At 42.1% G+C, this 26,763-nt stretch overlaps 2 protein-coding genes and 2 pseudogenes across 3 annotated transcripts in view; 2 read left to right on the forward strand and 2 right to left on the reverse strand.

Annotated features, from left to right (window-relative positions):
• ZNF397 (zinc finger protein 397) overlaps window positions 1–26,763 on the forward strand; it is a 51,998-nt gene that overhangs the window by 12,834 nt on the left and 12,401 nt on the right. The gene's annotated exons all lie outside the window — the stretch shown is intronic.
• Window positions 114–26,738, reverse strand: ZSCAN30 (zinc finger and SCAN domain containing 30). Of its 2 annotated transcripts, none has more exons than XM_047794126.1 (4): window positions 26,618–26,738; window positions 6,316–6,826; window positions 5,913–6,051; window positions 114–1,825 (listed from the first exon to the last, which is right to left on the reverse strand). In XM_047794126.1, the coding sequence occupies exons 2-4, from the start codon at window positions 6,721–6,723 to the stop codon at window positions 894–896; spliced, it is 1,479 nt and encodes a 492-aa protein (XP_047650082.1). In that variant the 5' UTR covers window positions 6,724–6,826; window positions 26,618–26,738; the 3' UTR covers window positions 114–893. The 2 variants fall into 2 exon arrangements, with proteins under 2 accessions (XP_047650082.1, XP_047650081.1); XM_047794125.1 differs by lacking the exon at window positions 26,618–26,738 and adding an exon at window positions 15,671–15,757 and having other exon boundaries at window positions 323–1,825.
• LOC125132182 (ATP synthase subunit ATP5MJ, mitochondrial-like) lies at window positions 20,149–20,350 on the reverse strand (annotated as a pseudogene).
• LOC125134614 (60S ribosomal protein L21-like) lies at window positions 23,512–23,977 on the forward strand (annotated as a pseudogene).

Below are 26,763 nucleotides of genomic sequence, written 5' to 3' on the forward strand. Positions count from 1 at the left end.
ATGCCAGATCCTTTAACCCACTGAGCAAGGCCAGGGTTGAACCCATGTCCTCATGGATCCTAGTTGGATTTGTTACCTCTAAGCCATGAGGGGAACTCCTCCCATTATCTCTCTTTTTTTTTTTTTTGCCTTTTCTAGGGCCGCTCCTGCGGCATATGGAGGTTCCCAGGCTAGGGGTCCAATTGGAACTATAGCTGCTGGCCTATGCCAGAGCCACAGCAACAAGGGATCCAAGCCACATCCGCGACCTACATCACAGCTCAAGGCAACGCCAGATCCCTAACCAACCGAGCCAGCCAGGGATCAAACCTGCTACCTCATGGTTCCTAGTCGGATTGTTAACCACTGAGCCACGACGGGAACTCCCTCCCATTAGCTCTTAATTCTGGGAAAGCAATGGCCTGACTGTCCCTGATGGCTAACATGCAGCAGGTGCTCAATAAATAAGCAGACTTCAACTGACCCAACAGGAAGCTCAGGGCTGAAGAGAGAACAGGCAAGGGAGCAGAATGAGCTAACATTCCCCAGATACTACTAAACTGATCCAGGGCATAAGTCAACATTTCAAAGGACTGAATAACTCTCAGCATGTGCCTCCACCTCCCAAATGCACAGATGCTCTTGCGGGGCAGGGATCCTTGCCATTAGGGGCATCACTACCTCTTAGCCCATCGTATAAGGAGCCCTCTCAGGATCTCTCCCCCAGCCTGGATTTACCGTGAAGGTACTCATTCAACACTTCAGCAACACCTTCGTGTGGATCTACTCTTACAATAATTAATTGCACTGAAAGGACAGGAATTCTGCTCTCAGGAAATCTCCATCTTCTGTGGAGTCTTACCCCCGAAGTGAAGTTCTAGTATTTCACAATTGTACAACTCTTACCCTCAGAGTTAAACTCTGGTGTGAGTTCTCTGATGCTGCATGAGGCCTGATCTATGCCTAAATGTTTTCCTACATTCACTACACTCATAAGGCTTTTCCCCAGTGTGGATTCTCTGGTGTTGAGTAAGGGCTGAGCTCTGATTGAAGGATTTTCCACATTCATTACATTCATAAGGTTTCTCGCCAGTGTGAATTCTCTGATGTTCAATAAGGATAGAGCTTCTACCAAAAGCCTTACCACATTCAATACATTCATAGCCTTTGTCTCCAGTGTGAATTTTCTTATGCTGAATAAGGGCTGAGCTCCGGCTGAAAGCTCTCCCACATTCACCACATTCATAAGGTTTCTCTCCAGTGTGAATTCTCCGATGCCTGACAAGCTCTGAGCTGCCCCTGAAAGCTTTACCACACTCGCAGCATTCATAGGGTTTTTCACCGCTATGAATTCTCTGATGTCTAACAAGGTCTGAGCTCAAACTAAAGGCTTTGCCACATTCTTTGCAAGTGTAAGGTCTCTCTCCAGTATGAATTCTCTGATGTCTAATCAGCTTTGAGCTCTGGCAAAAGGCTTTCCCACAGTCAAAGCACTGGTAGAGCTTTCCCCCAGTGTGAATTCTCGGTTGCACTATAATATTTGAGTTCAGACTGAGACTTCTTTCATTTCCATCATGTTCCAGGACATGCTCTTCTGTGAAGACATTCTTGTTGAAGCTTGGCAGGCTAAAATGCTTTTCCTGGAAAGGGAGTTGACTCACTTTGTTCCCTGCAGCATTTCCTTTTGGCTTATCAAAGTCATCCAGACCTCCCAAAGCTTCTCCAACTGTCTGTCCTGAAGGAGTCTCCCCAGGGCGTTGTCCAGGGGCCATCATGGCTGCTGACAAGCCACATTCAATAATGTCTTGCTTCGCTGTCAATACTTTGTCAGCCACCAAATTGCCATCTAAAAATGTGAATAAAGAATGCGAGTGTCATTTACTCCCCATGTCGGAAGAAAAGAACATTTTATAGCAGGAAGAGAAAAATAAACCAAATGAAATAGGTATTTACCTATTAGGAAGAAAACTCTTAAAAACTAGCTTCCCAATCTAGAATTTAGATAAGTGGCCTGGGATAGTGAGAGGTGGCACCCTCAGAGAGTAATTAGAAAGGAGGAATAGTGAACAGGAAAAGACATTCAAGTAGATGGTGATAAACAGGAATAGCAGTGAGAGGCCAGTAAGCTAGGAGACAGTCCTGGGTTAGACGAGAAGATGTGTTTTTATTTGGGCAATAAGGAAAAGGAAAAGAGGTGATAAGGAGTAATAAGGATTAAGAAAGCTGTCTAAGAGTCTTGAATCAGTAGTGCTTTTAGAAAAATAGGAGAGCAGAAGATACAATTAGGAAATGCTTTAGGAGTCAGAATTGGACAGAGGTAGGTAGTGCAAGGGTAAACTGCAGATTCTGGTAGGTTCTAAGTTGATCAAAGGATTTAAGCAAATAGACTATGACATGCAGAGCATGAGAAAAGGAATATTGTGAGTTCTTGACTTCTTCTAGGGTCAGGTGGGAGTCTTATATGTTCCCTTGTGTGTGTATAAGTGGCTAAGGAAGGTGGATGGAAACAAGAAGCAAATGTGACTGGTGCCAAACCTTCAACTCTCACATAACATGCCCTTCTCATGTCTAGATTTCCAGCAACTCATAACAGGAGGCTACTCAATGATGGCTGAGGTAACTTGAATTATCTTGAGTGGGGAAAATCTGAAGAAATGTTAAGTTACTTTCATCCTCCCCAAAGTCTACAATCCTATCAAGGTGAATTCCTCCAATGATGTAAACCTTATGACCTACTGAAAAGATGTGAAATGATCCCAATTAATTCTTTAGAGGTGGAGCTAACACCCTCAAGAAAAAAGAAGTCAGCATAATGAGATGTATAAGGAATCCAGTAAAGGCTATTCAATACCATATACTTAGGAATCAGGCATAAATGGAGGATGAGGAAATTTTACTGAGGCCAAGAAAGGCTGAAAGATAGAATCACTGTGGCCATGGGTTGACTGAGTCAACAATATAATACCACTGTGAAGGAGCAAACAAATAAAAAGATATAGAATGAAACAAACAAGAGTTTTCGGGGGGCGGGTAATCTACCTTATATTTTAAATTAACCAGATCTTCATTAGAGAGTACTTAATTTTTTTAATTTAATTTAATTTTGTGTGTGTGTGTGTGTGTGCTTTTTAGGGCAGCACCCATAGCATATGTAAAGTTCCCAGGCTAGGAGTCAAATTGGAGTGACAGCTGCCAGCCTATGCCACAGCTACAACACGAGATCCAAACTGCATTTGCAGCCTACACCACAGCTCACGGCAACACTGGATCCTTAACCCACTGAGCAAGGCCAGGGATCGAACCCGAATCCTCGTGGATACTAGCCACAACAGGAACTCCCTATTTCATTTTTTAATTTTATTTTTCATCTCTGTACTTCAAATGAACATGGAGAAACTGAAGCATGCCCAGGGAAATGAGCTACAATGGCTGGAGAGATGGGACACAGATGGAATCAGAGGCAGCGAGATGCTATGCTTAGTTAAAGACAAAGGGCAGTGTATTCATTATCTTCAAGTACAGGTGATGTTATATAAGGACTTTGCTGAACAAATAAAATAAAATGGAATTAAATGAAAGCTGGAAGTAGTTCATATGGACACAGAGAAGGAGTTTAATACTGTATTAGCTTGCTGGTCTGCTTGCCGCTAACAAAATACCATATTCTAGGTGGCTTAGTATCTATTTTCTCATAATTCTGAGAGGATGGAAGTCCAAGATCAAGGTGTTGGCAGGTTTAGTTTTGTTTGAGGTCTAGCTTTCCTTGGCTTCCCACTGTGTCATTATATGGTTGTCCCTCAATTTGTGTTATGTCCCAATCTCCTCTTCTTAAAAGGACACCAGCCATATTGGATTAGTACCCACCCTAGCAATCCCATTTTAACTTATTTACCTCTTTAAAGGCCCTATCTCAAATACATTCTGAGATATTGGGGGCTAGGGCTTCAACCCAGAAACTTGGGGGGGGGATCTAACTTAGTCCACAACAAATATCAATAAGAAAGAGCCCCCAAAAGACTTTAAAAATTATAGCATACACTCTGTTCCTCAACTCCTTAAAAGAAGGAAATAGAAATAATCTACTCTCACTGACTTATATATTTACTTACTTTAAGAGATAATTTTTAAAAATCCATTTTAATGTAGTTCCTGCTTGATGCAGAAGATACAGTGGGCTCACTTAGCTTATGATGTGGGGAAGAAGGCTGGGAGGGAGTTTCCCAGAAGAACTCAGTGTACAGATACATAGATTCCTTTGATGAATTGCCAAGGTCCAAGATGTGGCCCTTGGCCTTGTGGCCTCATAAACCTAACTTTATCATCATACAATGAACAGATTTACCTCTTGGGTTAACTCTCATTAGCCAAGCCCATGAAACTGAGCAATAAAACCATAATAAGAATTAATGAGTAATGTAACTGTCACACAGACCAGAAGAGACTAATGCACTTTTTTATTATAGCTAAGCTTCATGGGAATTTAATAAGATTGCTTGTTAAAGATGAAATCAGAATGGTAGTTGGGGGTAACAAAAGAATAATGAGAACAAGTTAATAAAACATGATGTATCTGCTGCCCATAGGAATGAATTTGCCAATAACATAATCAAAGCCCTTTTGGTCAGGTTCAAATCCACCCTTCAATGCCCTGCTTGTGATATACTTCTTCCTGGTCAGCTGACATGATGTGAGCTTTAACAGTAGGGAGGCCAAAAGGACTGGAGGAGGAAGGGGCTTTTTTTCCTGGCTCTGCTGTGCTCTGTTTGTTCCTGCAGGTGTGGGGCACCCGGCAATGCCAATCAGTTTCAGAGGCACCATCACCAAGGGTGGCTTTCCAGCAGGTTCTGTCATGGCACCTCCCGAGGGGGGCTCCTGGCACCCCGGAGGGTGGCTTCTCAGTGAATGCTGCCCACCAGCACACACACTCTTCCCCCCACCCATGAGTGGCTTCCCTTCACACCCCAAAGAGCAGTTTCCCAGCACGTGTGCCAGCAAGCACTTCAGTGAACATCTCTATCCAGCGTGCCCTCTCCAATAAGATCTGGATCTCAGCTCTGACTGCAGATCTGTTCCTTTCTTTTTTTTTTTTTTTTTTTTGGTCTTTGTGTGATTTCTTGGGCTGCTCTCAGGGTAGGGGTTGAATTGGAGCTGTAGCCACCAGCCTATGCCAGAGCCACGGCAACGCCAGATCCGAGCCGTGTCTGCAACCTACACCACAGCTCACGGCAACGCCGGATCCTTAACCCACTGAGCAAGGCCACGGATCGAACCCGCAACCTCATGGTTCCTAGTCGGATTCGTTAACCACTGAGCCATGATGGGAACTCCAGATCTGTTCCTTTCTTGAGCACTCTGCCTCAACCTTAGAGACTCCCTGTATGTGTTATTGATGTGTACTTTATGGGTTTTACTAATTAAAAGCTAATTAGTAATTAATCCTGTTTAATAATTCTTAAGATTAAACTTTCCCTGTTTGAGTTACTGTTGTTGATACATTATTTATCTCCATCTTAGGGACTGCCTTGCCAGTAGGAGCATAATATTAAAAAAAAACTAGGGAGTTCCCGTTGTGGCTCAGTGTTAGCAAGCTGTAAGCTGTGGTACAGGTCACAGACAAGGCTCGGATCCTAAATAGCTGGTAGCTGCCAGGCTACCCCTAGCCTGGGAACTTCCTATGCCATGGACCAAAAAAACCCAAAAAACAAAAGCAAAAAAAGTGGAATACTGATCTTTGAATGTTACAGAAAATATTAGAGAATTTTATTAGCAACCTTAGTTCTTAACCCCAGATTAGAAATGATATTGGAATTTCAGATTCTAGGCAGAGCCAATGGAAGAATAATTCTAGGCAAAGGGGCCTTTTCACATAACTCAATGGCAGGCACAAGTGACCTCCCTCCACACTCAGCCCCAAATGAACTGTGGCTCCTCACCTCTCTCAGAGAAAGCCTGGGGTTCCTGAGTCTCACTCTTGTGCTGATTCTCCAAGGGCTGGAGGTGGACACTCAGTGACTTCAGTGCTCCTACGGATGTCATTTCCTTCCAGATCATTCCTTGGGCATGAGCTGTGTCCTAGGAGTAATCAAGTACCAACACTATGACTCTGCGGACATATAACAGGAAAAACTCTAGAATAACAGGGCAGCGCAGCCAGAGTCAGAAACTCATTCAGATGATTATATAGAGAACAATAAGACTAAAAGCCCTGATGACTCGATCCCAGTGGGTAAATGATAACCCAAAAGACAAAAATTTTATAAGCCAAAGGCCACTCAGAATGGCTCCCCCATTTTAACTTACCATTGGTAAAACAAACAAATAAAAACACCTACTTACCTGCTGCCTTGGCTCATCAAGCTCTTTCTCCAGCTCCTCCAGCATCACCACAGCTTCCTCTCCACTCTCTGGTCTATTCTCTAGAAGCCAGGTTTGCAGCTCCTCCGGCAGGATGGCCAAGAACTGCTCCAGCACCAGCAGCTCCAGGATCTGCTCCTTGCTGTGCACCTCCGGCCTCAGCCACAGGCAGCAAAGTTCTCGGAGTCGGCTCAGAGCCTCCCGGGGCCCCGCAGAGTCAGAGTAACCAAACTGCCTGAACCGCTGGCGGAAGGCATCCTGGCTACAGGCATTTCCTGGAAGGCCAAGGTCCTGCCCCCAGACATAATTTTCTTCTTCAACCTTCACAATTATGAGTCCTTCTTGTTCTTTTGGAACATGATAGGCCAAGGATCCAGACTTTCCTGCCATTCTGGGTAGAGGGAGTCTGAAGAGGCTGCCCAGTTGAAGCAGGGAGGGGATGGAATTCTGTGTCTGAGAGATTCTTTCTCAATTTCAATTCTCCAGGGAGCTCCTGGGATGGACAATGATAATGTTACATGGGGCAAAAACGTGTCTAGAATATAAATTCAGGTGTTCAAAGACCAGGTGCATTGGAGTGTAGCACTGTAAAGAAAACTGACTAAAAGGGAGTTTCTGTACAAATGATATAGACAATTCAGGATTTTCTCAGGAGGTGAAACAGAAAATTTAAGTATCACTGAAATCAATTCAACTTTTGGTAACAATACTACGGACAATACTAGGGATAATAAATAGTGCTTATAGATCACGGAAAGCAGGAAGAACACTGTAGTATATTATTACTTTTCAGAATAATAATCACCAAATTATTGAGCACCTACTAGATGCTAAGCACTAGCTAAATACTTAACATAAATTTTCTATGATTTCCCTAATAATTCCATAAAGACAATCATAATTATGCCCATTTTCCACATGAGGCTACTGAGAATAATAAGGGGACCAAAGACACACAGCCAATAAACAGCAGAACTGTGCTCTGCAACCAGAGTATTTAGCTCTTTCTAGTAAGCGATGGGAGGGAATTTGCACTTAATAAACACCTACTATGGGCCAGGAATTTCACAAATACAATTTGATTGGGGCTTGTAAATAACCCTAGTAGGTATGTATTATAATCCCCATTTTACAGATGAGAAAACTGAGGTTCTTGAAAGTTAAATAATTTGCCCAAGGTCCCAAACTGGTATACAACAAAGTCAAGACATGAACCTAAGGTAGCCCAACTCTAAAGTGCTTGCTTTTATTTTTTTATTTTTTTAAATTTCAGATTGGGTTAGTGCCCAGGACAATCTTGGTTGACACTATAAATTAAGAATGAAGGTTGGAGTTCCCGTCATGGCGCAGTGGTTAAGGAACCGACTAGGAACCATGAGGTTTCAGGTTCGATCCCTGGCCTTGCTCAGTGGGTTAAGGATCTGGCATTGCCGATCCAGATGCGGCTTGGATCTAGCGTTGCTGTGGCTGTGGTGTAGGCTTGGGGCTACAGCTCTGATTAGATCCCTAGCCTGGGAACCTGCATATGCTGCAGGTGTGGCCCTAGAAAAGGCAAAAAGACAAAAAAAAAAAGAATGAAGGTGTTAAATACCTAGTAATAACCCTACTTTAAAAGGCAAAAAATGTGTACTTTGAAAATTCTAATATGCTAATTAAAGAAAGAAATCAAAATGACAGAAACAGATGGAAAGATATACCATGTTCTTGAATTGGAAGAATCAATACTGTCAAAATGGCTATATTACCCAAGGCAATCTACAGATTCAGTGCAATCTCTATCAAATTACCAGTGGGATTTTTCATAAAACTAGAACAAAAAAGTTTAATATTTATATGGAAATGCAAAAGACTGCAATAGCCAAAGCAATCTTGAAAAAGTAAAACAGAACTGGAGGAATGAGCCTCCCTGACGTAAGATTAAACTTCAAAAGCTAGAGTAATCAAAACAATATGGTACTGACACAAAAAGAGCAACACAGCTTAGTGCAATAGGATAAAAAGCCCAAAGATAAATTCACACACCTATGGTCAATTAATCTATGACAAAGGGGACAAGAATATACAATGGAGAAAAGACAGTCTTCTCAATAAGTGGTGCTAGGAAAACTGGACAGCTACATGTAAAAGAATGAAATTAGAAATTCTCTAATACCATACGCAAAAATAAGCTCAAAATGGGAGCTCACGCTGTGGGACAACAGGATCGGCAGCTTCTTGGGAACACTGGGACAAGGGTTCAATCCCTGGCCTAGCACAGTGGGTTAAGGATCCAGCACTGTCACAGCTGTGGTGTGGGTCACAACCACAGCTCAGATCTGATCCCTGGCTCAGGAGCTCCATATGCTGTGGGACAGCCAAAAATGAAAAAAAAAAAAAAAAAAAAGCTCAAAATTGATTAAATACCTAATTGTAAGACCAGATACTATAAAACTCCTAGAGGAAGACATAGGCAGAACACTCTTTGACATATATTGCAGCACTATTTTTTAAATCTACATCCTGGAGTAATGAAAATAAAAACAAAAATATACAAATGAGACCTAATTAAAGTTAAAAGCTTTTGCACAGCAAAGGAAACCATTAAAACACAAAAAGATAACCCACAGAATAGGGGAAAATCTTTGCAAACGAAGTAATGAACAAGGGGTTAATCTCCAAAATATATAAACATCTCATGCAGCTTTATATCAAAAAAACAACCCAATCAAAAAAGACACACAAATGGCCAAAAAGCACATGAAAAGATGTTCAACATTACTAGAGAAATTTAAATCAAAACTATGATGAGATATCACCTTACACCTGTCAGAATGGCCATCATCAAAAAGTCTGCAAATATGGATGGAGATGGTATGGAGAAAAGGGAACTCTCCTACATTGTTGTGGGAATGTAAATTAGTGCAACCACTATGGAGAACATATGGAGGTTCTTTAAAAACTAAATATAGAACTACGATACCATCCAGCAATCCCACTCCTGGGCATCTATCCAAAGAAAACCATAATCTGAAAAGTTACCTGCACCCCAATATTCATTGCATGCTATTTACAATAGCCAAGACATGGATGCAACCTAAATGTCCAATGACAGAGGAATGGATGAAGAATATGTTTTACAGCAGCTCCCATTGTGGCTCAGTGGTAACAAACCCGACTAATATCCATGAGGATGCAGGTTTGATCCCTGACCCTGCTCAGTGAGTTAAAGATCAGGCATTGCTGGGAGCTGTGGTGTAGGTCTCAGATGAGGCTCAGATCTGGTGTTGCTGTGGCTGTGACATAGACTGGCAACTGCAGCTCTGATTGGACCCCTAGCCTGAGAACTTCCATATGTCTCGGGTGCAGCCCTAAAAAGACAAAAAAAAAAAAAACACCAAAAAAACTTGTGGTACTTATATATAATGGAATATTACTCAGCCATAAAAAAGAATGAAATAATGCCATTTGCAGCAACATGAATGGACCTAGAGATTATCATACTAAGTGAAGGAAGTCAGACAAAGACAAATATTATATGATATCACTTATACATGGAATCTAATAAAATGACACAAAATGACTTATTTATAAAACAGAAACAGACTTGCAAATTTCAAAATCAAACTTATGGTTACCAAAGGGGAAATGTGGGGGAGGGGGTAAATTAGGAGGTTGGGACAACATATACACACTGCTATATACAGAATAGATAACTAAGAAGGACCTACTGCATAGCACAGGGAAATCTACTCAATATTCCATAATAACCTATATGGGAAAGAACTTGAAAAAGGAGGGATACATATAAATGTATAACTAATTTGCTTTGTTGTACACCTGACATTGACATTGTAAGTCAACTATACGCCAATAAAATTTTAAAAAGTGAAAGGAATGAGGGTGAAAATGTTAGGAAAAGGTCATGGAGGGGTTCCCATCGTGGCTCAGCAGAAATGAATCTGACTAGCATCCATGAGGATGCAGGTTCAATCCCTGGCCTTGCTCAGTGGATAAAGGACCCAGTGTTGTTGTAAGCTGTGGTAGGTATAGGTCACAGACTCGGCTCAGATCCTGAGTTGCTGTGGCTGTGGTGTAGAATAGCCATGGTGAATGCAAAAATAAGGAAGAATTATTCTTGACTTTAAGTTGCAAGGTTCTGAGACAGCACAAAGGAAAGAAGAATGGATTCCTTCATCCGTTATCTCAAAAAATACATGAGGTATGTGTTAGGCAGTGTACTAAATAGGACTTTCAGGATTAAAATGTCTGTCTTTGGAGTTCCCTTCGTGGCTCAGTGGTTAATGAAGCCGACTAGGAACCACGAGGTTGCAGGTTCGATCCCTGGCCTTGCTCAGTGGGTTAAGGATCCGGTGTTGCCGATCCAGATGCGTCTCGGATCCAGCGTTGCTGTGGCTGTGGTGTAGGCTGGTGGCTACAGCTCTGATTAGATCCCTAGCCTGGGAACCTCCATATGCCATGGGTGTGGCCCTACAAAAGGCAAAAACACCAAAAAAAAAAAAAAAAAGTCTGTCTTTAAGGACTCCTAGTTTAGTATGAGAAAGTGACAGGCAAAATGATGAGATACATCCAAGGATGGAGGGAACCAGACAGGGTAGCATGTGGAAAGATGACTAAGACGAGGGAGAACTTCCTGCCTGGAGGAAACATCTGAGCAGCATCTGATATAAGTGAAATGGGTGAAGATGTAGAGGAAGGTCATTCAGAAGACAGTGCGTATGAGAGGATGTGGCCACTGAGGCAAAGTCAGGTGATTCAGAAAGGCCAGACTGGTGGGTATGGCTCAGAATCAGCCATGGAGCACTGTCCTCAGGACAGACTTGTTGAAAGAGAATCTTTCATGGGTGTGGCCTCACTAAGTGCCACAAGTGCTTCTGAAGTGCAAGCAGGGTAAAAATCCCTGGGCCAGAGCCTGGGGCAGAGTGAGAAAGGAAAGATCTAAACAGAGAGAAACTTGGGGATATTTTCCTTCTTAATTTTGGTGTATTGAAAAATACTAAATACATTTCTTTAGCTCTTGTTATGACAATTGACATTTAAGAAACCCCATGAGAGTGCAAACCTGTGCATTTACCAAGGGCTGTATCACACTGATGTGTGTCCTTTACCTAATGACCACTGGTCTATGCCATGCATTTTGCTTTTATTTTTTTATTTTTTGAGTTTTGACAAATGTGTTTATTTATGGAACTACCTTAAGAATTGACATATAGAACACTTGTATCAGTTCCCTCATGCCACTTTGCAATTAATCCCTTCTAATTCTGGTCCCCAGAAACCACAGATCTGATTTCTGTCCCAATTGTTCTGCCGTTCTAAAAAGTTATATAAAAAGAAACATTAGGTACATATTCCTCTATGTCTGTGTTCCTTCTTTTATCAAAATGCTTTTGAGATCCATGCATGTTTTTGTATAAATAACTAGTTTATTTGCTTTTATTTCTCAGAAATAGTGGTCTATTCCATTGTCTGAATTTTTTTTTAATATGTGTATGGCAGGATTCAATTTTATTTCTGAATGCACCTACAGCATACAAAAGTTTCCAAGCCAGGGATCCAACCCACACCACAGTGGTGACAATGCCAGATCCTTAACCTTCTAGGCCAGCAGGGAACTCCAGGGTTCAATTTTTATGATAAATATCATCCCTCACCAATTTGTCCTCCATGGGCAGCTGAAAGGAAGCTTTTCATCGTGAAGCACTGTCGCTGCCCCTTGTCCATCTCCTTCACAAGTGTCCCTCTATATCAGAGTTTCAGCCCTAGGTCCACCACTGTTCTCACTCTCTTTCAGGCAATCTCATCCTTACCCAACCATCTCTAGTCTGGACCTCCCATCTGAGCCCCAACCCTATTTATCCTCTGTGACTCACTTCCATCATAACTCCTCTTGAATTTCTCAAAAGGCCCTCAAACTCAGCACATCCATGACTAATTGATGATTCCTCCCACCCCAATCTGTTCCCTCCCACTGGTCCCCGCTTAGGAAGTAGGAGCAACCATCTGGCTGCACTGCCAGAAACCTGGAAGCATCACTAACACCTCCTTCCAGTATTTAAGGCAAATTAAGTCCTATCGATTTGATTTCCTGTCTCCAGAATATGTCCTTCCCCATCTCCATCACCACCATCTTCATTCCAGCAACTATCCTGTCACACTGCACAATAACCCACAGTCTGGTTAGAGAGTAATCACAGTGACCCCAAATTGCAAATCTGATCCTATTCCTCTGACTAGTTTTTAAAAAGCAAAAGCAAAAACAAGACAAAGGGAGTTCCTGTTGTGGCTCAGTGGTACCAAACCCGACTAGTACGCATGAGGATGTGGGTTCAATCCCTGACCCCACTCAGTGGGTTAAGGATCCAGCATTACTGTGAGCTGTGGTGTAGGTCACAGATGCGGCTCGGATCTGGGATTGCTGTGACTGTGGTGAAGGCCAGCAGCTGCAGCTCTGATTCGACCCCTAGCCTGGGAACTTCCATGTGCTTCAGGTGCAGCCCTAACAAAAGACAAAAAAAAAAAAAAAAAAAAATCCTTGAACCAAGGTGAGGCTCTCTTTGATTGCACTCAAATCAGAAGCTGGGCTGCATTTCAGCCTGAGTGGGGTGGAGTTTTACATCTGTAAAACATTCTGCAAGTGATTCTGATGTGTAGGCAGGGTTGAGAACCCTGGGCCAGTCAAGAAGTCATGAGAGACACCATGCAAGAGAATTGCGTTCCTTTCCCTCAGAGCACTTCTTTCATTTTGTCAGTATCAATACTTCAGTGCAACTACTGGGGTATTACCTATCTTCTCTACAATTTGACTGTAAGCTACATCAACATTTTTGCTCACCACTGTATCTCCATCACCCAATCCAATGTGTGGTACATAGTAGGTACTATAGATATGAAACAATGAGTGTCAGTATAGTCAAGGAGAGTTTCAAAGTGACAGTAGTCAACATTGTCAAATGCCTAATCAGGTATGAAAAATGTCTCCAATTCTCATACTGCAGGGAGATGATTTAGCTTACAGGAAGAGCACCAGCTTTGGAGCCAGGTGACCCAACAATCTAGAATCACAGTGCAGCCTCTTACTAGCTGTATGACATTAGGAACCAACTGAACCTTTCTGAGATTCCACTCAGAATCTCCGTTAAACTCCATTAGAAATAGAGTTGGGCATTCCTGCTGTGGCTCAGCGATAAAGAACCAACTACTATCCATGAGGACGTGGGTTTTTTCCCAGGCCTTGCTCACTGGGTTAAGGATTCAGTGTTGCCGTGGGCTGTGGTGTAGTTTGCAGATGTGGCTCAGATTCAACACCTAGCCTGGGAACTTCCACATGCCCCGGGTGCAGCCCTAAAAAGACAAAAAAAGAAAAAAGAAAAAGTTAATAATGCTTTCATTTCAATGCTATTATGGAAATTGGAAATAGCATAAAACATCTAGAGTTGTGCTTGGTGTACTAAGCATGTCTTTTTGTTCTGATGCTTTGACATCTGAGGCCTTGCTGACACTGGAGGGACTGCCTGCTCTTCCCAGGGCTAGCATATCCCAAGATAGTAAACTTGCTGGCAAGCTTTCCTTTCACATGCAAGCCAACCCATCCAGAGCCCACCCCTCCACCACCTCTTCTAAGAGGCTTTCACATCGGGGGCCACCATTTCCCTGCCCTAATCACACAAGAGCCAGGTGCCAGACAATTAGGGACAACCCCTTTGCCTCAAAGCCCATAAAATTACTCAGACTAAGTCAATCCTAAACCTGCTTACCTTGCCTCATCTGTTTCTTCCCACAGAAACCACAATAAAGGCTCCTGCTCATTTTCCTCTCACTTCCCCATTAACTGACTCTGGTGCTTCCCCACGTGGGTCTATAGGGATGGCATGTCCCCTGCCTTGGGAAGTGTAACAAACTACCTCTTCAATGGCAATCATCTCCTGATCTGTTGACCTCACCGTACACGAATAATAATAAAATTTACATTTAAAAACACTTGATTCATTGTAGGTACTTAACACATGGTGGATATGGGGCAAGGGAAAGGCAAATTTTCACATCCAAAGGTATGGGTAGGCTTTACTGGGGAAACTTAACACTCAGGGGTGAGTAAAAGGAGTATTTGTCCTCTGACTCTTCAACACCCCATAGAAGGGAATTCTGGAGAGAGGCACTGCTGTGTTTCAGGGGAGAGCTCCTTTCTACTTTCTTATAGTGTACAAGTGAGAAAGCAGCCTAGTCAATGGGAGGGCATAAGTTGACTGCTTTGGACCAGAAATGTGGATTCAAGTGTCAATCGTTTACACTGTTATCTAGGGAACACAGCTGGGAGGCTGGAGGCACCTGTGGTCCCAGTTAGCTCTTAGTTTAAGCAACCCAAGAACCTCTTGGGTTTACTGCAGTAGCATGTATCTGCATTGTTTGCCTATTTAATTGTAACAGAAAGCACTAATTGAGCTTTTACTACAGAGTCAAGCACTGTCTACCCGTTTTCAGTGTCTTCCTTTATTTCACCTTCACAGCACTCTATGCTCTACTGTTTTACAAAAGAGAAAGAGAAGTTATACACTTTGTCTCAGGTAACATGGCTGAGATGTGATGTAGTCTGGACTGTTTTGCAATCTAATGGTCTGACTCCAGAGTCCATACTCTTAGAGGTGTACTCATCTGAACTGCCCTTTCACATTTGCTTGCCCCAGCAAACCAAGAGCCCTTTTGAAGAGAGCCTGTTTTTCGCACAATTGTATCACAATATTTATTCACGGAGTGTCTACTTTGTGCAGGTTCTTGTACTAGGCACTGAGCAAGGAGTTACGAATAAGACAGTGTCCTGGCACTATGGAACTTAAAAATAGTAGGGAGAGGCAGATGTTAAAAAGCGCACCGAATTCCCTAATTTAATCGTGATAACAACTCCAAAGGGGAGAGTAGAAACTGTTCTGAGAATGACTAGTTAGAACTTAACCTAGACTGCAGCGGGGAGGGACGGTCATGAAGGACGGCTGAGATTGGACTCAAGAGCGAGCTGTGGGAGCGCGAAGTGGGAGGAAGGATTCTGTCAGCGCCGCTCCGACTCCTCCGCTAGCTGCCTGGTCCGAAGGAGGCACCCGGTAAGGGTTCGCGGAGTCGGTAGACGCAAGGCCGGGTGGAGGAACTGGCACTGACAAACCAAAGAAAGGATGAGCGGACGGAGAGATGGGCAGGCGGACCGCAGGGTCGAGGGGCGCCACCTGGTACAACCGCACGCTCTGCCCGGGACCCAGGCAGGAGGAGGCGAGGAGGCGGGGAGGGCCGAGGCAGGACTGGGGTGGTTTAGAAAGCACCCGGGGCCGCGCCACCGGACCGCCTCACTCACCCTTCGCTCCGCGGGCTGCGGGGACCGACCCCAGGCAGGGACCAGAACAGCCTCCGCCGGCGCGCGCCGGAAGTGGGGGGCGGCTCGCCCCTCTAGGCGGCCGGGAGGACTACAGCTCTGTGGCGGGCGCGCGGCTGGGGACGCGGAGAAGGGGCGCGGGTCTGGGTGGGATCTGGTGGGACAACCCCAGGTCAAAAACTGTTGAGCGGCGACGGAGGGAGGAAAAAAGAAAGAGAAGTAGAGCTTCGTATAGCCGCAAGGAGATAAAAATAGAACCCACTGCCTGTAAAGTTGGAGGAAAGAACCAGGTCACATTCACACACCACAAACACGTTTACTCTCTGCAATGACAGTTCTAGAAGCTACGGGGAGGAGTTTAGGGAAAGGGCTGCTACCCAGGCATGATGAGGGTGCAAAGCGGAGATTGACCGTACTGTTACTTCAAGGGCGTTGGGGGCTGGGGCCAAGCGGGAGAAGGCCACTTTTTTTCTTGTAGAACGTGCTACTCCAGCTGAGCCTAGTTCAATGAGTGAAATGTAGGTTTAAACTATAATGTCTTGTTTATCACATCACCTAGAATGGTGTAATGCCTATATTGAAGAATCAATAAGATGTAACAAATTGTGAGGACATATTTATATAGTTACATTGTTTTTTAACCAATTTATGCATTTTATATTTTACTTATTTTCAGAGGGTGTATTATTTTTGTTATTCTTACCAGTTAAGTTATTCTTTTTATTATGCTATATAAAATATTTAATGGTATATAAGGCTTTCTTCTTTATAAATTTTAGTTGCATAATATAACAATTTTAATATAATGCTAATGTTTAAAGGAAAATTGAAATGTAATAGATAAAACTAAGTCGTAAAGATGAAAGCCATAAAAATGGGATAAAGTATAGAATAAATTTCCTATTTGTCTCAGCATATTTTCCATTCCACTTCTCTAGTGGGAGTCACTTAATCTGTTTCTTAAGATCCATGATATAATAATCTGTGTGAATGTAATTGTGTTTAAATGTATGTATTTTATTCTGTAAAAAGTAAAAATAAAATTTCGCAAAAAAAATAAAAAAATAAAAATAAAGATAAAAAAAGGAGCGCAGTGTTTACCACATAGGGAGCAGTAGGGAGCAGCAGGAGGACAGCACAGCAGTGGGAAGTTCAAGGCACACGGGAATTTCCCCAGCATCTTGGTTGGCCGGAACCTAGGCTAAAGGATGGGTTAGGGTAGGTTTCAAAGAATTTCAAATGCCAGGTTAACGAATTAGGAACATATTTAGTAACAATGCAGACCATTTACATGTGAGGTGGCCAGACTTGTACTTCGAGGCAGTATCTGATAGTGCTTTGTAGAGTGGATTAAAGGCCAAAGGGATGAGAAAAAGGGCACAGGTGGTTAAAAATGTGAACTTGAAAAGATTTACTAGGATCTGAAAGTATGATTGAAGATGAGAAGGGAATGACATTACCAAGGTAGATCTTGTGAGAAACAGGGAGTTATGAAATACTAATGTTTGGTGGTGGGACAAGGAAGAACTGGTGGAGAGGAGGAGCTTCTCGGAGAAGAAGGGCCCAGCTGGCTCAAACATAAAAGCTAGGAGAGGGTCTAGGGAGAGGGAACAAGTGAGCAGGAGAAGCATCAGAGAGCTGGAGAAGGTGAGAACTAAGATGATGCTGGGATTGGGGTGAGGGGTGGAAGAAGGGCTAGAGAGAGTGGAATGTCCTTGCCAGGGGTTAACAAGTGTATGGTATGGCCCTTGGAATAGATAATTCCTTTCACAAGGAAAAAGAGAGGACACTGGTTGGTCTAGGCAACAAGATTAAAATGTGTTCAATTGTTTGTTAAGGATAGTGGAGATGTAATTATATCTGTAGAAAAAAAATGTGTGACTGGGGAGAAAAACTGAGGATAAACAGATAGCTGATGGGGAGAGAATGAGATGGAACAGGCAGGTAGAGTGGTCTCAGAATTTAAGATGAAGCATCATAATAAAAAATTGTGCCTTTGGCTTATATTGTCATTCTTTGAATGCAGACCAGCCATGTAGTATCAGTAATGGTGATTTTACAAGTGAATAACTGCACATACAGTCTTCTGAACTGTCCTAAATTGAACACACTCTTGTTACTGGCACTTAGATGAAGCAACAGAGTATTATCAGTCCTCAGAAGTTCTCTCACGCTCTCTTCAAGCCATTACCCTCCTATAGCCCTAAAAGAAAGCAACTACACTGAACCTTGAACATGATAGATTGGTCTTGCCTGTTTTTATACTTTATAGAAATGGAATTCAATATGCACTCTTTTAAGTCAGGCTTCTTTCAACATTAAGAAATTCATACAGTTTTGTGTAGATGTGCACTGTACACTGTCATTTGTAATAATATTATATTGTGATTATGCCAATACTCAGGCATTCTATTTATTGGTGAACATTTTTGAGAGTGAAGTATTTAAGACTCTAAATACATTAATTTGGTTTTGGATGTTAAACCAAACTTTATTACTAGGATAAATTCCACTTGATTGGAACAGAATAGAGAACCTGGAAATAAACCCAGACATCGATGTTCAATTAATCTTCAACAAAGGAGGCAAAAATATAAAATGGGAAAAAGAAAGTCTCTTCATCAAGTGGTGCTGGCAAAACTGGCCAGCTGCATGTAAATCAATGAAACTAGAATATGTATCCTTACACCAGGCACAAAAATAAACTCAAAATGGCTTAAAGACTTAAACCTAAGACAAGACACCATCAAACTCCTAGAAAAGAACATAGGCAAAACATTCCCTGATGTTAACCATATAAATGCCTGTTTCCCAAGGCAATAGAAATAAAAACAAAAATAAACTAATGGGACCTAATAAACTGACAAGCTTGGGAATGCACCTGCACTGTTGGTGGGAATGTAAATTGGTACAACCACTATGGAAAATAGTATGGAGGTTCCTCAGAAAACTAAATATATAAATACTACATGATCCAGCAATCCCACTCCTGGGCATACATCTGTGCCCAAACAAACAAAACTTGCCCAAACAAAACTTTCATTCAAAAAGATACACAGGAGTTCCCATCATGATACAGAAGAAACGAATCTGACTAGGAACCATGAGGTTGTGGTTCGATCCTTGCCTTTGCTCAGGGGGTTAAGGATCTGGCATTGCTATGAGCTGTGGGTAGGTCGAGGACGTGGCTCAGATCTGGTGTTGCTGTGTCTGTGGCATAGGATGGCAGCTGTAGCTCCGATTAGATCCTTAGCCTGGGAAACTCCACATGCCACGAATGAGGCCCTAAAAAGAAGCAAAAAAGAAAAAAAAAAGATAACATGTACCCCTATGTTCATTGCAGCACTATTCACAGTAGCTAAGACATAGAAACAACATAAATGTCCATCAACAGATGAAAGGATTAAGAAGATGTGGTACATATATACAATGGAATACAACTCAACCATAAAAAGAACAAAATAATACCATTTGCAGCAACATGGATAGTAGTGGAGATTCTCACACTAAGTGAAGTAAGTCAGAAAGAGACAAATACCTTATGATATCATTTATATGTGGAATCTAAAATATGGCACAAATGAACCTATCTATAGAACAGAAATAAGCTCATGGACATAAAGAACAGAATTGTGGTTGCTGAGGGGGAGGGACTGGGAGTTTGGGGTTAGTAGATGCAAACTATTGCATTTGGAGTGGATAAGCAATGAGATCCTGCTGTATAGCACAGAGAACTATACCCAATCACCTGTGATGGAACATGATGGAAGATATTAAGAAAAAAAGAATGTGTATATATATATATGTATAACTAGGTCACTTTGCTGTATAGCATAAATTGAGAGAACATTGTTAATCAATGATAATTAAAAATTTTTTTATATTCCATTGATCATGATATATAATTGCTAAAATATATTAATGAGTTTAATTTACTAATATTTGATTGAGAACTTTTGTGTCATATTGCTAGAGATATTGGTCTGTTGTTTTCCTATGATACCTTTGTCTGGCTTTGGTATCAAGATAATTACTGTCCTCTTTTATTTTTTGGGTGAGACTGTGAAGGACTATTATTATTATTTTTATTTATTTTTTTTTTTTTTAGGGCCACAGGTTTGATGCATGGAAATTCTCAGGCTAGGGGTCGAATCAGAGCTACAGCTGCTGGTCACAGCCACAGCAATGCCAGATATAAGCCTCATCTGCAACCTTCACCACAGCTCACAGCAATGCCAGATCCTTAACCCACTGAGTGGGGCCAGGGATTAAACCTGTGTCCTCATGGATACTAGTCTAGTTCATTTCTGCAGAGCCACAATGGGAACTCCAGATTGGTATTATTCTTTTTTTTGGGGGGGGGGGGTTGTCTCATGGGTACGTTTATACCTGCAGGGCAGTGGCACTGCTACAAGTGGACAGGACGTCCCACGATCCCACAGCACAGCCAAGTCAACGTCCTATCTGAGTAGAGTGGGTTTGTGGTGGCCATGAGCAGATGTGGGACTGGAAGCTTTCAAGGCTTTATTTCTTTTATCAGCACTCCTGATTTTGTAGATGATGAGTCCCATAAACCCCATTCCTACTCAAATCTCCTGGTAACCTGGGTATATGGTAGGGCTTCATGGGGATCCAAACATTCTTAATGAGGCTCTGAAGCATCCTGGTGCAGGACTAGTGGTTCTGGCAGCAGATTGGTATTATTCTTTTTTTTTTTTGTCTTTTTGTTGTTGTTGTTATTGTTGTTGTTGTTGCTATTTCTTGGGCTGCTCCCACGGCATATGGAGGTTCCCAGGCTAGGGGTCGAATCGGAGCTGTAGCCTCCGGCCTACGCCAGAGCCACAGCAACGCGGGATCCGAGCCGCGTCTGCAACCTACACCACAGCTCACGGCAACGCCGGATCGTTAACCCACTGAGCAAGGGCAGGGAACGAACCCGCAACCTCATGGTTCCTAGTCGGATTCGTTAACCACTGCGCCACGACGGGAACTCCCAGATTGGTATTATTCTTAAACTGATATAATTCACTAGTAAAGTCGTCTGGGCCTGGCTTTTGTTAGAAATTTTTTTATTACCAACTCAGTTTCTTTACATATATTTATTCAGTTTCTATTTCTTTTTCAGTCAATTTTAGTAATCTGTATTTTTCTAGAAATCTATCCATTTCATGTGTGTTGGCATAAAGTTGTTTATAGTAAATAATTATTCTCTTTCAAATTTCCTTAGGGTTCTACAAGGTCTTGGCTTTTGTTCATCTCTTTTTTCTTTGGTCAGTCTAGTGAAGGCTTATCAATTTTTTTTTAAATCAAGCTCCCAGACAAGGGATCAAACCTGCACCACAGCAGCAATCTGAGCCATTGCAGTGACAATGTCAGATCCATAACCCATTGAGCCACAAGGGAACTCTTTTAGGTTTCTTAAGGTGGAAACTTGTGTTACTGATATGAGATTTTCTTTTCTAATATAGGTATTTCAAAGCTAAAAAATTTCCTCTAAGCACTGCTTTGGCTGCACCCTAAAACATTTTATATGTTGCATTTCATTTTCGTTCACTTTAAAACATTTTCTAATTTCTCTTCTGATTTTTTCTTTTAACCATAGGTTATTTAGATCTGGGTTGTTTAATTTCCAAATATTTTAGAGTTCCCAAATTCCTCTGTGACTTTATATGCCCTTTAGGCCAGAGGAAACCCTATCAACCCTAGTCTCTGGGCCACCTAGGTGCCATTGGCCCCTAAGCAACTCCCAGCTGAGGTGGCCTTGATGCCTCCACCCTCAGTATTGAACCCACCCTCTGGGCACCCCATTTCTCGCAAGTGAAATCCCAAAAGTCTGACAGTCCAAGTCTTTATTTAGTCCTGTCTCTGTCAAACTCAGTCCAAGCTGGCAGTGTTTCTGGTGATAAATCATTCTCAAGAACCATGTTGGTCTTTATGGATATCAAGGGATTCACACAGTTGGTTAAAAGGGTCCTCCCCAGACCCTTCCTATGGATAACCCCATTTCTATTCCTGGTTTCTGCTGAGATGGTTGATTGGATCCATGAATCACAGAACTGATCTCTTTACCAAACTCATGGCCTTGTCTCCAGAGCATGCCATCTGCATAAGCTGAGAAATTTCCAAATCGTTAAGTACTTATTTCTTCCTGCTTAACAGTTCCTTCCTCAATTTCTCCCTTTTCTCTCACATTTTACTATAATCAGCAAGGGAAAATTAAGCCGCACTTTACACATTTTGCTTGGAAATATCCTCAGCTAAATATCCAAGGTCATCATTTACAAGCTCTACTTTCCACCCAACATAATTCAGCCAAGTTTCTACTACTCTATAACAAGTATCACCTTTTCTCCAGTTTCCAATAATGTCTTCTCCTTTTCTGTCTGAGACCCCACCAAAATTTTCGTTTTTGTTGGTTTTGGCTACAACCACAGCATGTGGAAGTCCCCAGACCAGGGGTCAAACTCTCGCCATAGCAATGTCAACATCTGATCCTTAACCCACTGAGCCATATGGGAACTCTTCACCACAAGTATTTTTTTTTTTTTTTTTAGGGCCACACTCATGGCATATGGAGGTTCCCAGTCTAGGGGCTGAATCGGAGCTGTAGCCGCCAGCCAGCCACAGCAGCGCAGGATCCAAGCCTTGTCTGTGACCTACACCACAACCCACAGCAACACCGGATCCTTAACCCACTGAGCAAGGCCAAGGATCAAATCTGTGTCCTCATGGATGCTAGTCAGATTCGTTAGCCACTGAGCCATGACGGGAACTCCAGAAGTATTTTTAATGCTTATTATTTACAGCAAAATTTTTTTCATGACAATATGTGTACTCTTTAAGATGACAGAGGATTCCTCTCCTGTTCTTTTCACTTCCTTCTGAGCCCTTGCCTGAATCACCTTTAATCCATATTTCTATCAAAAACCTTCTTCAAGCAACCCGGACTTTTTGTATTATGAGCCTCAAAACTCTTCCAGCTTCTAGTCATTACCCAATTCTAAAGCCACACTTACATTTTCAGGTATTTGTTAAAGCACACTGCATCTCTGGTACCACAAACAGAGTGGCTTAATACAGCAAAATTTATTCTGTTATAGTTCTGGAGGTTACAAAATCAAGGTGCTGGCAGGACCATGCTCCTTCTGAAGGCGCTAGGGAAGGACGGGTTCCATGCGTGTCCTATTTTCTGGTGGTTGCTGGCGGTCCTTGGCATTCTTTCCCTTATGGCTGCATTACTTTAATCTCTGCCTCCATATTTGGATAACATCATCCTCTGCTCTCTGTGAGTCTTCTCAGAGTCTGAATTTATCTCTTCTTATATAATACCAGTCATTGGATCAGGGTCCATCTTAATCCAGTACGACCCCATCTTAACTTGATTACATCTGCAAAGACCCTATTTTCAAGTAAAGTCATATTCACAGGTATCCGAGGTTAGGAGTTAAAGATATCTTTGTTTTGGGGCAGGGGGGACACAATTCAAACCACAACAATGTGATAAATACAAACTTGGCCAAGTCCCTTGGCCAAGGGACTTGGTTTGAAGTTGAAGACTTTTCAGATTGATGCCAAGGACCTCATTTGACTTAAGACAAAAGAAATGATTTGATCTTAATTCAACACTAAAGATCTTAGCGAATTCTGGTGCTTCTGATACAAGCCTACTCATCTCGGTCCAAGTGAACCTAGGGAACTCTAATTAATAATTGGCCATTATTTTCCTTTCTGAATCTGAATTTTCAGCACTGGTTCTGTTTTTTAAAAGGTCAAAGTTGCTTTTCCTTTTGGCCAGCACCCCCATCTTCCAGTAATTTGCCAAAATGGCCAAAACAAAGGGAGAGAGGAGGGATACCCACTTTGTGTTCTCTAGGCCTTTTAGAAAACACGGAGTTGTTTCTTTGGCCACATACACATGAATCTATAAGAAAGGTGATACTGTAGATACCAAGGGAATGGGCAATGTTCAAAAGGGGATGCCCTACAAATGTTACCATGGCAAAACTAGAAGAGTCTACAGCATTACCAGCATGCTATTGGCATGGCTCTAACCAAACAAGGGCAAGATTCTTGCCAAGAGAATCAACATGCGATCCCACATCTCCTCTAAGAGCTGAAATGGCTTCCTAAAACATGTGAAGGGAAATGATCAGAAAAACAAAGAAGCCAAAAAAGGAAGCAGTTCAACTGAAGCACCAGCCTGCTCCTCCCAGAAAAGCACACTTTATGAGAACCAATGCAAAGGAGCCTGAGCTGCTGGAACCCTTTCCCTTTGAATTCATAGCATGATAAGTGCTTTGCAGAAAGTAAGAGACTTTGACTGTAAAAAAATTTTTTTAATTAAAATTTTAAAAAGTCAAAGTCAACTGGACATACACATTTACATGTCAAGAGTGTCACACTGCCCATAATTCAGATGTCTTATTCGTAACAAATAGCAACAGCCTACTCATTCATATTTACTTGGTCAAAGGGAAAGGGAATCTTTTTTAATGTGGCTTCACAATTTGGATTTATATCTGTTTTTTACCTGAAACTAGAGACTGATTTTTTTAGACTGAAGTTCACTCTTTGTGCACATTGCTTATTTAGTCTAAGTATCAAAGGAAATTAATGTCTAATAAAGTATAATACATTATAAGCAACAGTTCTCATGAAGGTCTTCATGTTCAACTTTCTGAAGAAGAAGTGCATAGTCTTCATTATATTCTCAAAGAAATTACATCATCTCAAAGATTAAGAACCATTGCTCTAAAATCTATGCCTAAATCAGATATATGTTAGTTTGGCCTAGTTTACCCCCAAGAAGAAATGGAAAAGGAAATAGAAATCAGGTAGAAATATTGGTGGGTGATGGAGTTCCGGTTGTGGCTCATCTGGTTACAAACCCAACTAGTGTCCATGAAGATGCGGGTTTGATCCCTGGCCTTGCTCAGTGGGTTAAGGATCCAGCATTGCCATGAGCTGTGGTGTAGGTTACAGATACAGTTTGGACCCTGTGTTGCTGTGTTTGTGGCATAGGCTTGCAGCTGCTGCAGCTCTGATTCGACCCCTAGCCTGAGAACTTCCATATGCCACAAGTGCAGCCCTAAAAAGACCAAAAGAAAAAAGAAAGAAAAAGAAAGAAAGAAAGAGAGAGAGAAAGAAATATTGTATTGGTAACCACCCCTATTTCTCTAGAAACCTTTAAACTCCGTTTACCTTACTGAGAGGAACCTGCTCAGTGTCAGCGGATGTGGACCACAGTTGGGTCTAGGTTTGTTTGGGCCAATCCATCAAATTGGCAAACTCCAAGCTGGCTTCTCAGACTCACACACAGAACATAACATCTCTGGGAAGACTCCACAAAGCAAGCAATCTAGGATAATCTGATTTCCTTGGTTAAACACCCAGAAAAGTTATGTTCACATCATCAGTTCTGGGGTAAGGCTTAACAAAACCCTTATATTTGTGCATGAGAATTAATCTTTGATTAACTTCCCCAGACTTTTTTCCTGGAAACCTGTCACAAGTAGTATGTCAACTATGGCATTCTCACACACTGCTGTGGGAATGCACAATGGTTCAGCCGCTCTGAAAAACAGTGTAGCAGTTTCTTAAAATGTTAAACATACACAAAACCAAGAAAGAGAAAAAAAGCACATGTCCATATAAAGACTTGTGATGAATGTTCATAGCAACGTTATTTGTAACAGTGAAAACACTGTTAATAACCTAGATGTCCATCAACTAGTGACTGGATAAACAAATCATGGTATATGCAATTTGTTTATGTGATATATACTTATCAGCAACAAAAAGGAGTGGACTATTGATATACACAGCAATGTAGATACAGCTCAAAATAACAATGCACAGTGAAAGAAGTCTGAGTGCAAAAAAAGAGTGCATTCTGTTTAATTCCATTTAAATAAATCTCTAGAAAATAGTAACTACAGTAACAGAGAGCAGAACAGCTGTGGGAGGAAAGAAAGGGATTCCCAAGAGGAGGAAACTTCAGGGGTTACTGGATGTGTTCCCTCTTTTCATTGAGGTCATGGTTCCACATACCGCAAAACTTAGTGAACTGTATATACTGTAAACATTCCCTGATTACTGTATGCCTGTTATCCCTCAGTAAAGCTATTTTTTTAAAAAAAGCATCTGCACTCCCCACTTTGGATGGCTGGAGGCAAACAAGTTCCTTACACTTTATCAGCTTTCATTCACGGATCCCTAAGATTTCATAAATTGGAAGATGGTCTTGGGCTTGGATGGAAAGCTCTCTTCCTCTACATCAACTACCACTTCAACCAGTCACCATTTTCTCACACCTATACCTTTTCTTCTGACATCTTAACCCAAGTCACAGGTCTCACCTGTCTCAATACTTCTTCTATTATTTCCTATTTCTATATACCTCCCTACCTTATTTCCTAAGATATTTCCAAGGACACAGCAATATCCTTTCCTATGCTGATGCCACTCCCCTCCCTGCTTCAGTTCCTTCTCACCCTGATCTTTGGGCCACAGTGTGTACTGTATTTTCAAGCAAACATTTTAGAAAGAGACCCCATGGCCTTTCTTGATAGCAAAGTAGATGAAAATCCAGCTTCCCAGCAACTCAGGGATTAATTCCTGAGCATTATTTATTTTTAAGGCAGCGGTTCTCAAAGTGTGGTTCCAGGACCTGCAGCCTCAGGACCACTGGAGAAGCTGGGCTCCCACGACAGACCTACTGAGAGGGAAACTCTTGAGTGGGGCCCAGCAATCTGCATTTTAACAGAGGCATGCCTCAGTTCTGTGGGGTGAGAAGGACTAGGGAGGACAGGAAGAAAGTTAGAATGGAAGAATACAGCGAATCCGATTGAGAGATTTGGGGTGACGGATGAAAAAGGAGAGAGAGAGAGATAACTAAGGAAGAACTCATTATGTAGTCAGGAAACCTACCCTGCCCCAGAGAGCTTTCCCGAAAGATGTTTTCCGACATTCACGTCAAGTACCGGCAGGTAGGGCCAGCCTGGTCCCCCACTACAGCTCGGCGGCGGCCAGGTCTGCAGACGTTCAGGGGTTAAATCTCAGCAAGTCCCCGCCCC

The sequence above is a fragment of the Phacochoerus africanus genome, chromosome 8, assembly GCF_016906955.1.
Source record: "Phacochoerus africanus isolate WHEZ1 chromosome 8, ROS_Pafr_v1, whole genome shotgun sequence".
Classification (NCBI taxonomy): domain Eukaryota; kingdom Metazoa; phylum Chordata; class Mammalia; order Artiodactyla; family Suidae; genus Phacochoerus; species Phacochoerus africanus.

Coding starts and splice junctions, on each gene's coding strand:
- ZSCAN30 (XM_047794126.1), bottom strand. CDS start 6,723: ATGGCAGGAAAGTCTGGATCCTTGGCCTATCATGTTCCAAAAGAACAA. Junction 6,052..6,315: donor TTGATGAGCCAAGGCAGCAG/GTAAGTAGGTGT, acceptor GATTACTCCTAG/GACACAGCTCATGCCCAAGG. Junction 1,826..5,912: donor CCAGGCTTTCTCTGAGAGAG/GTGAGGAGCCAC, acceptor TCACATTTTTAG/ATGGCAATTTGGTGGCTGAC.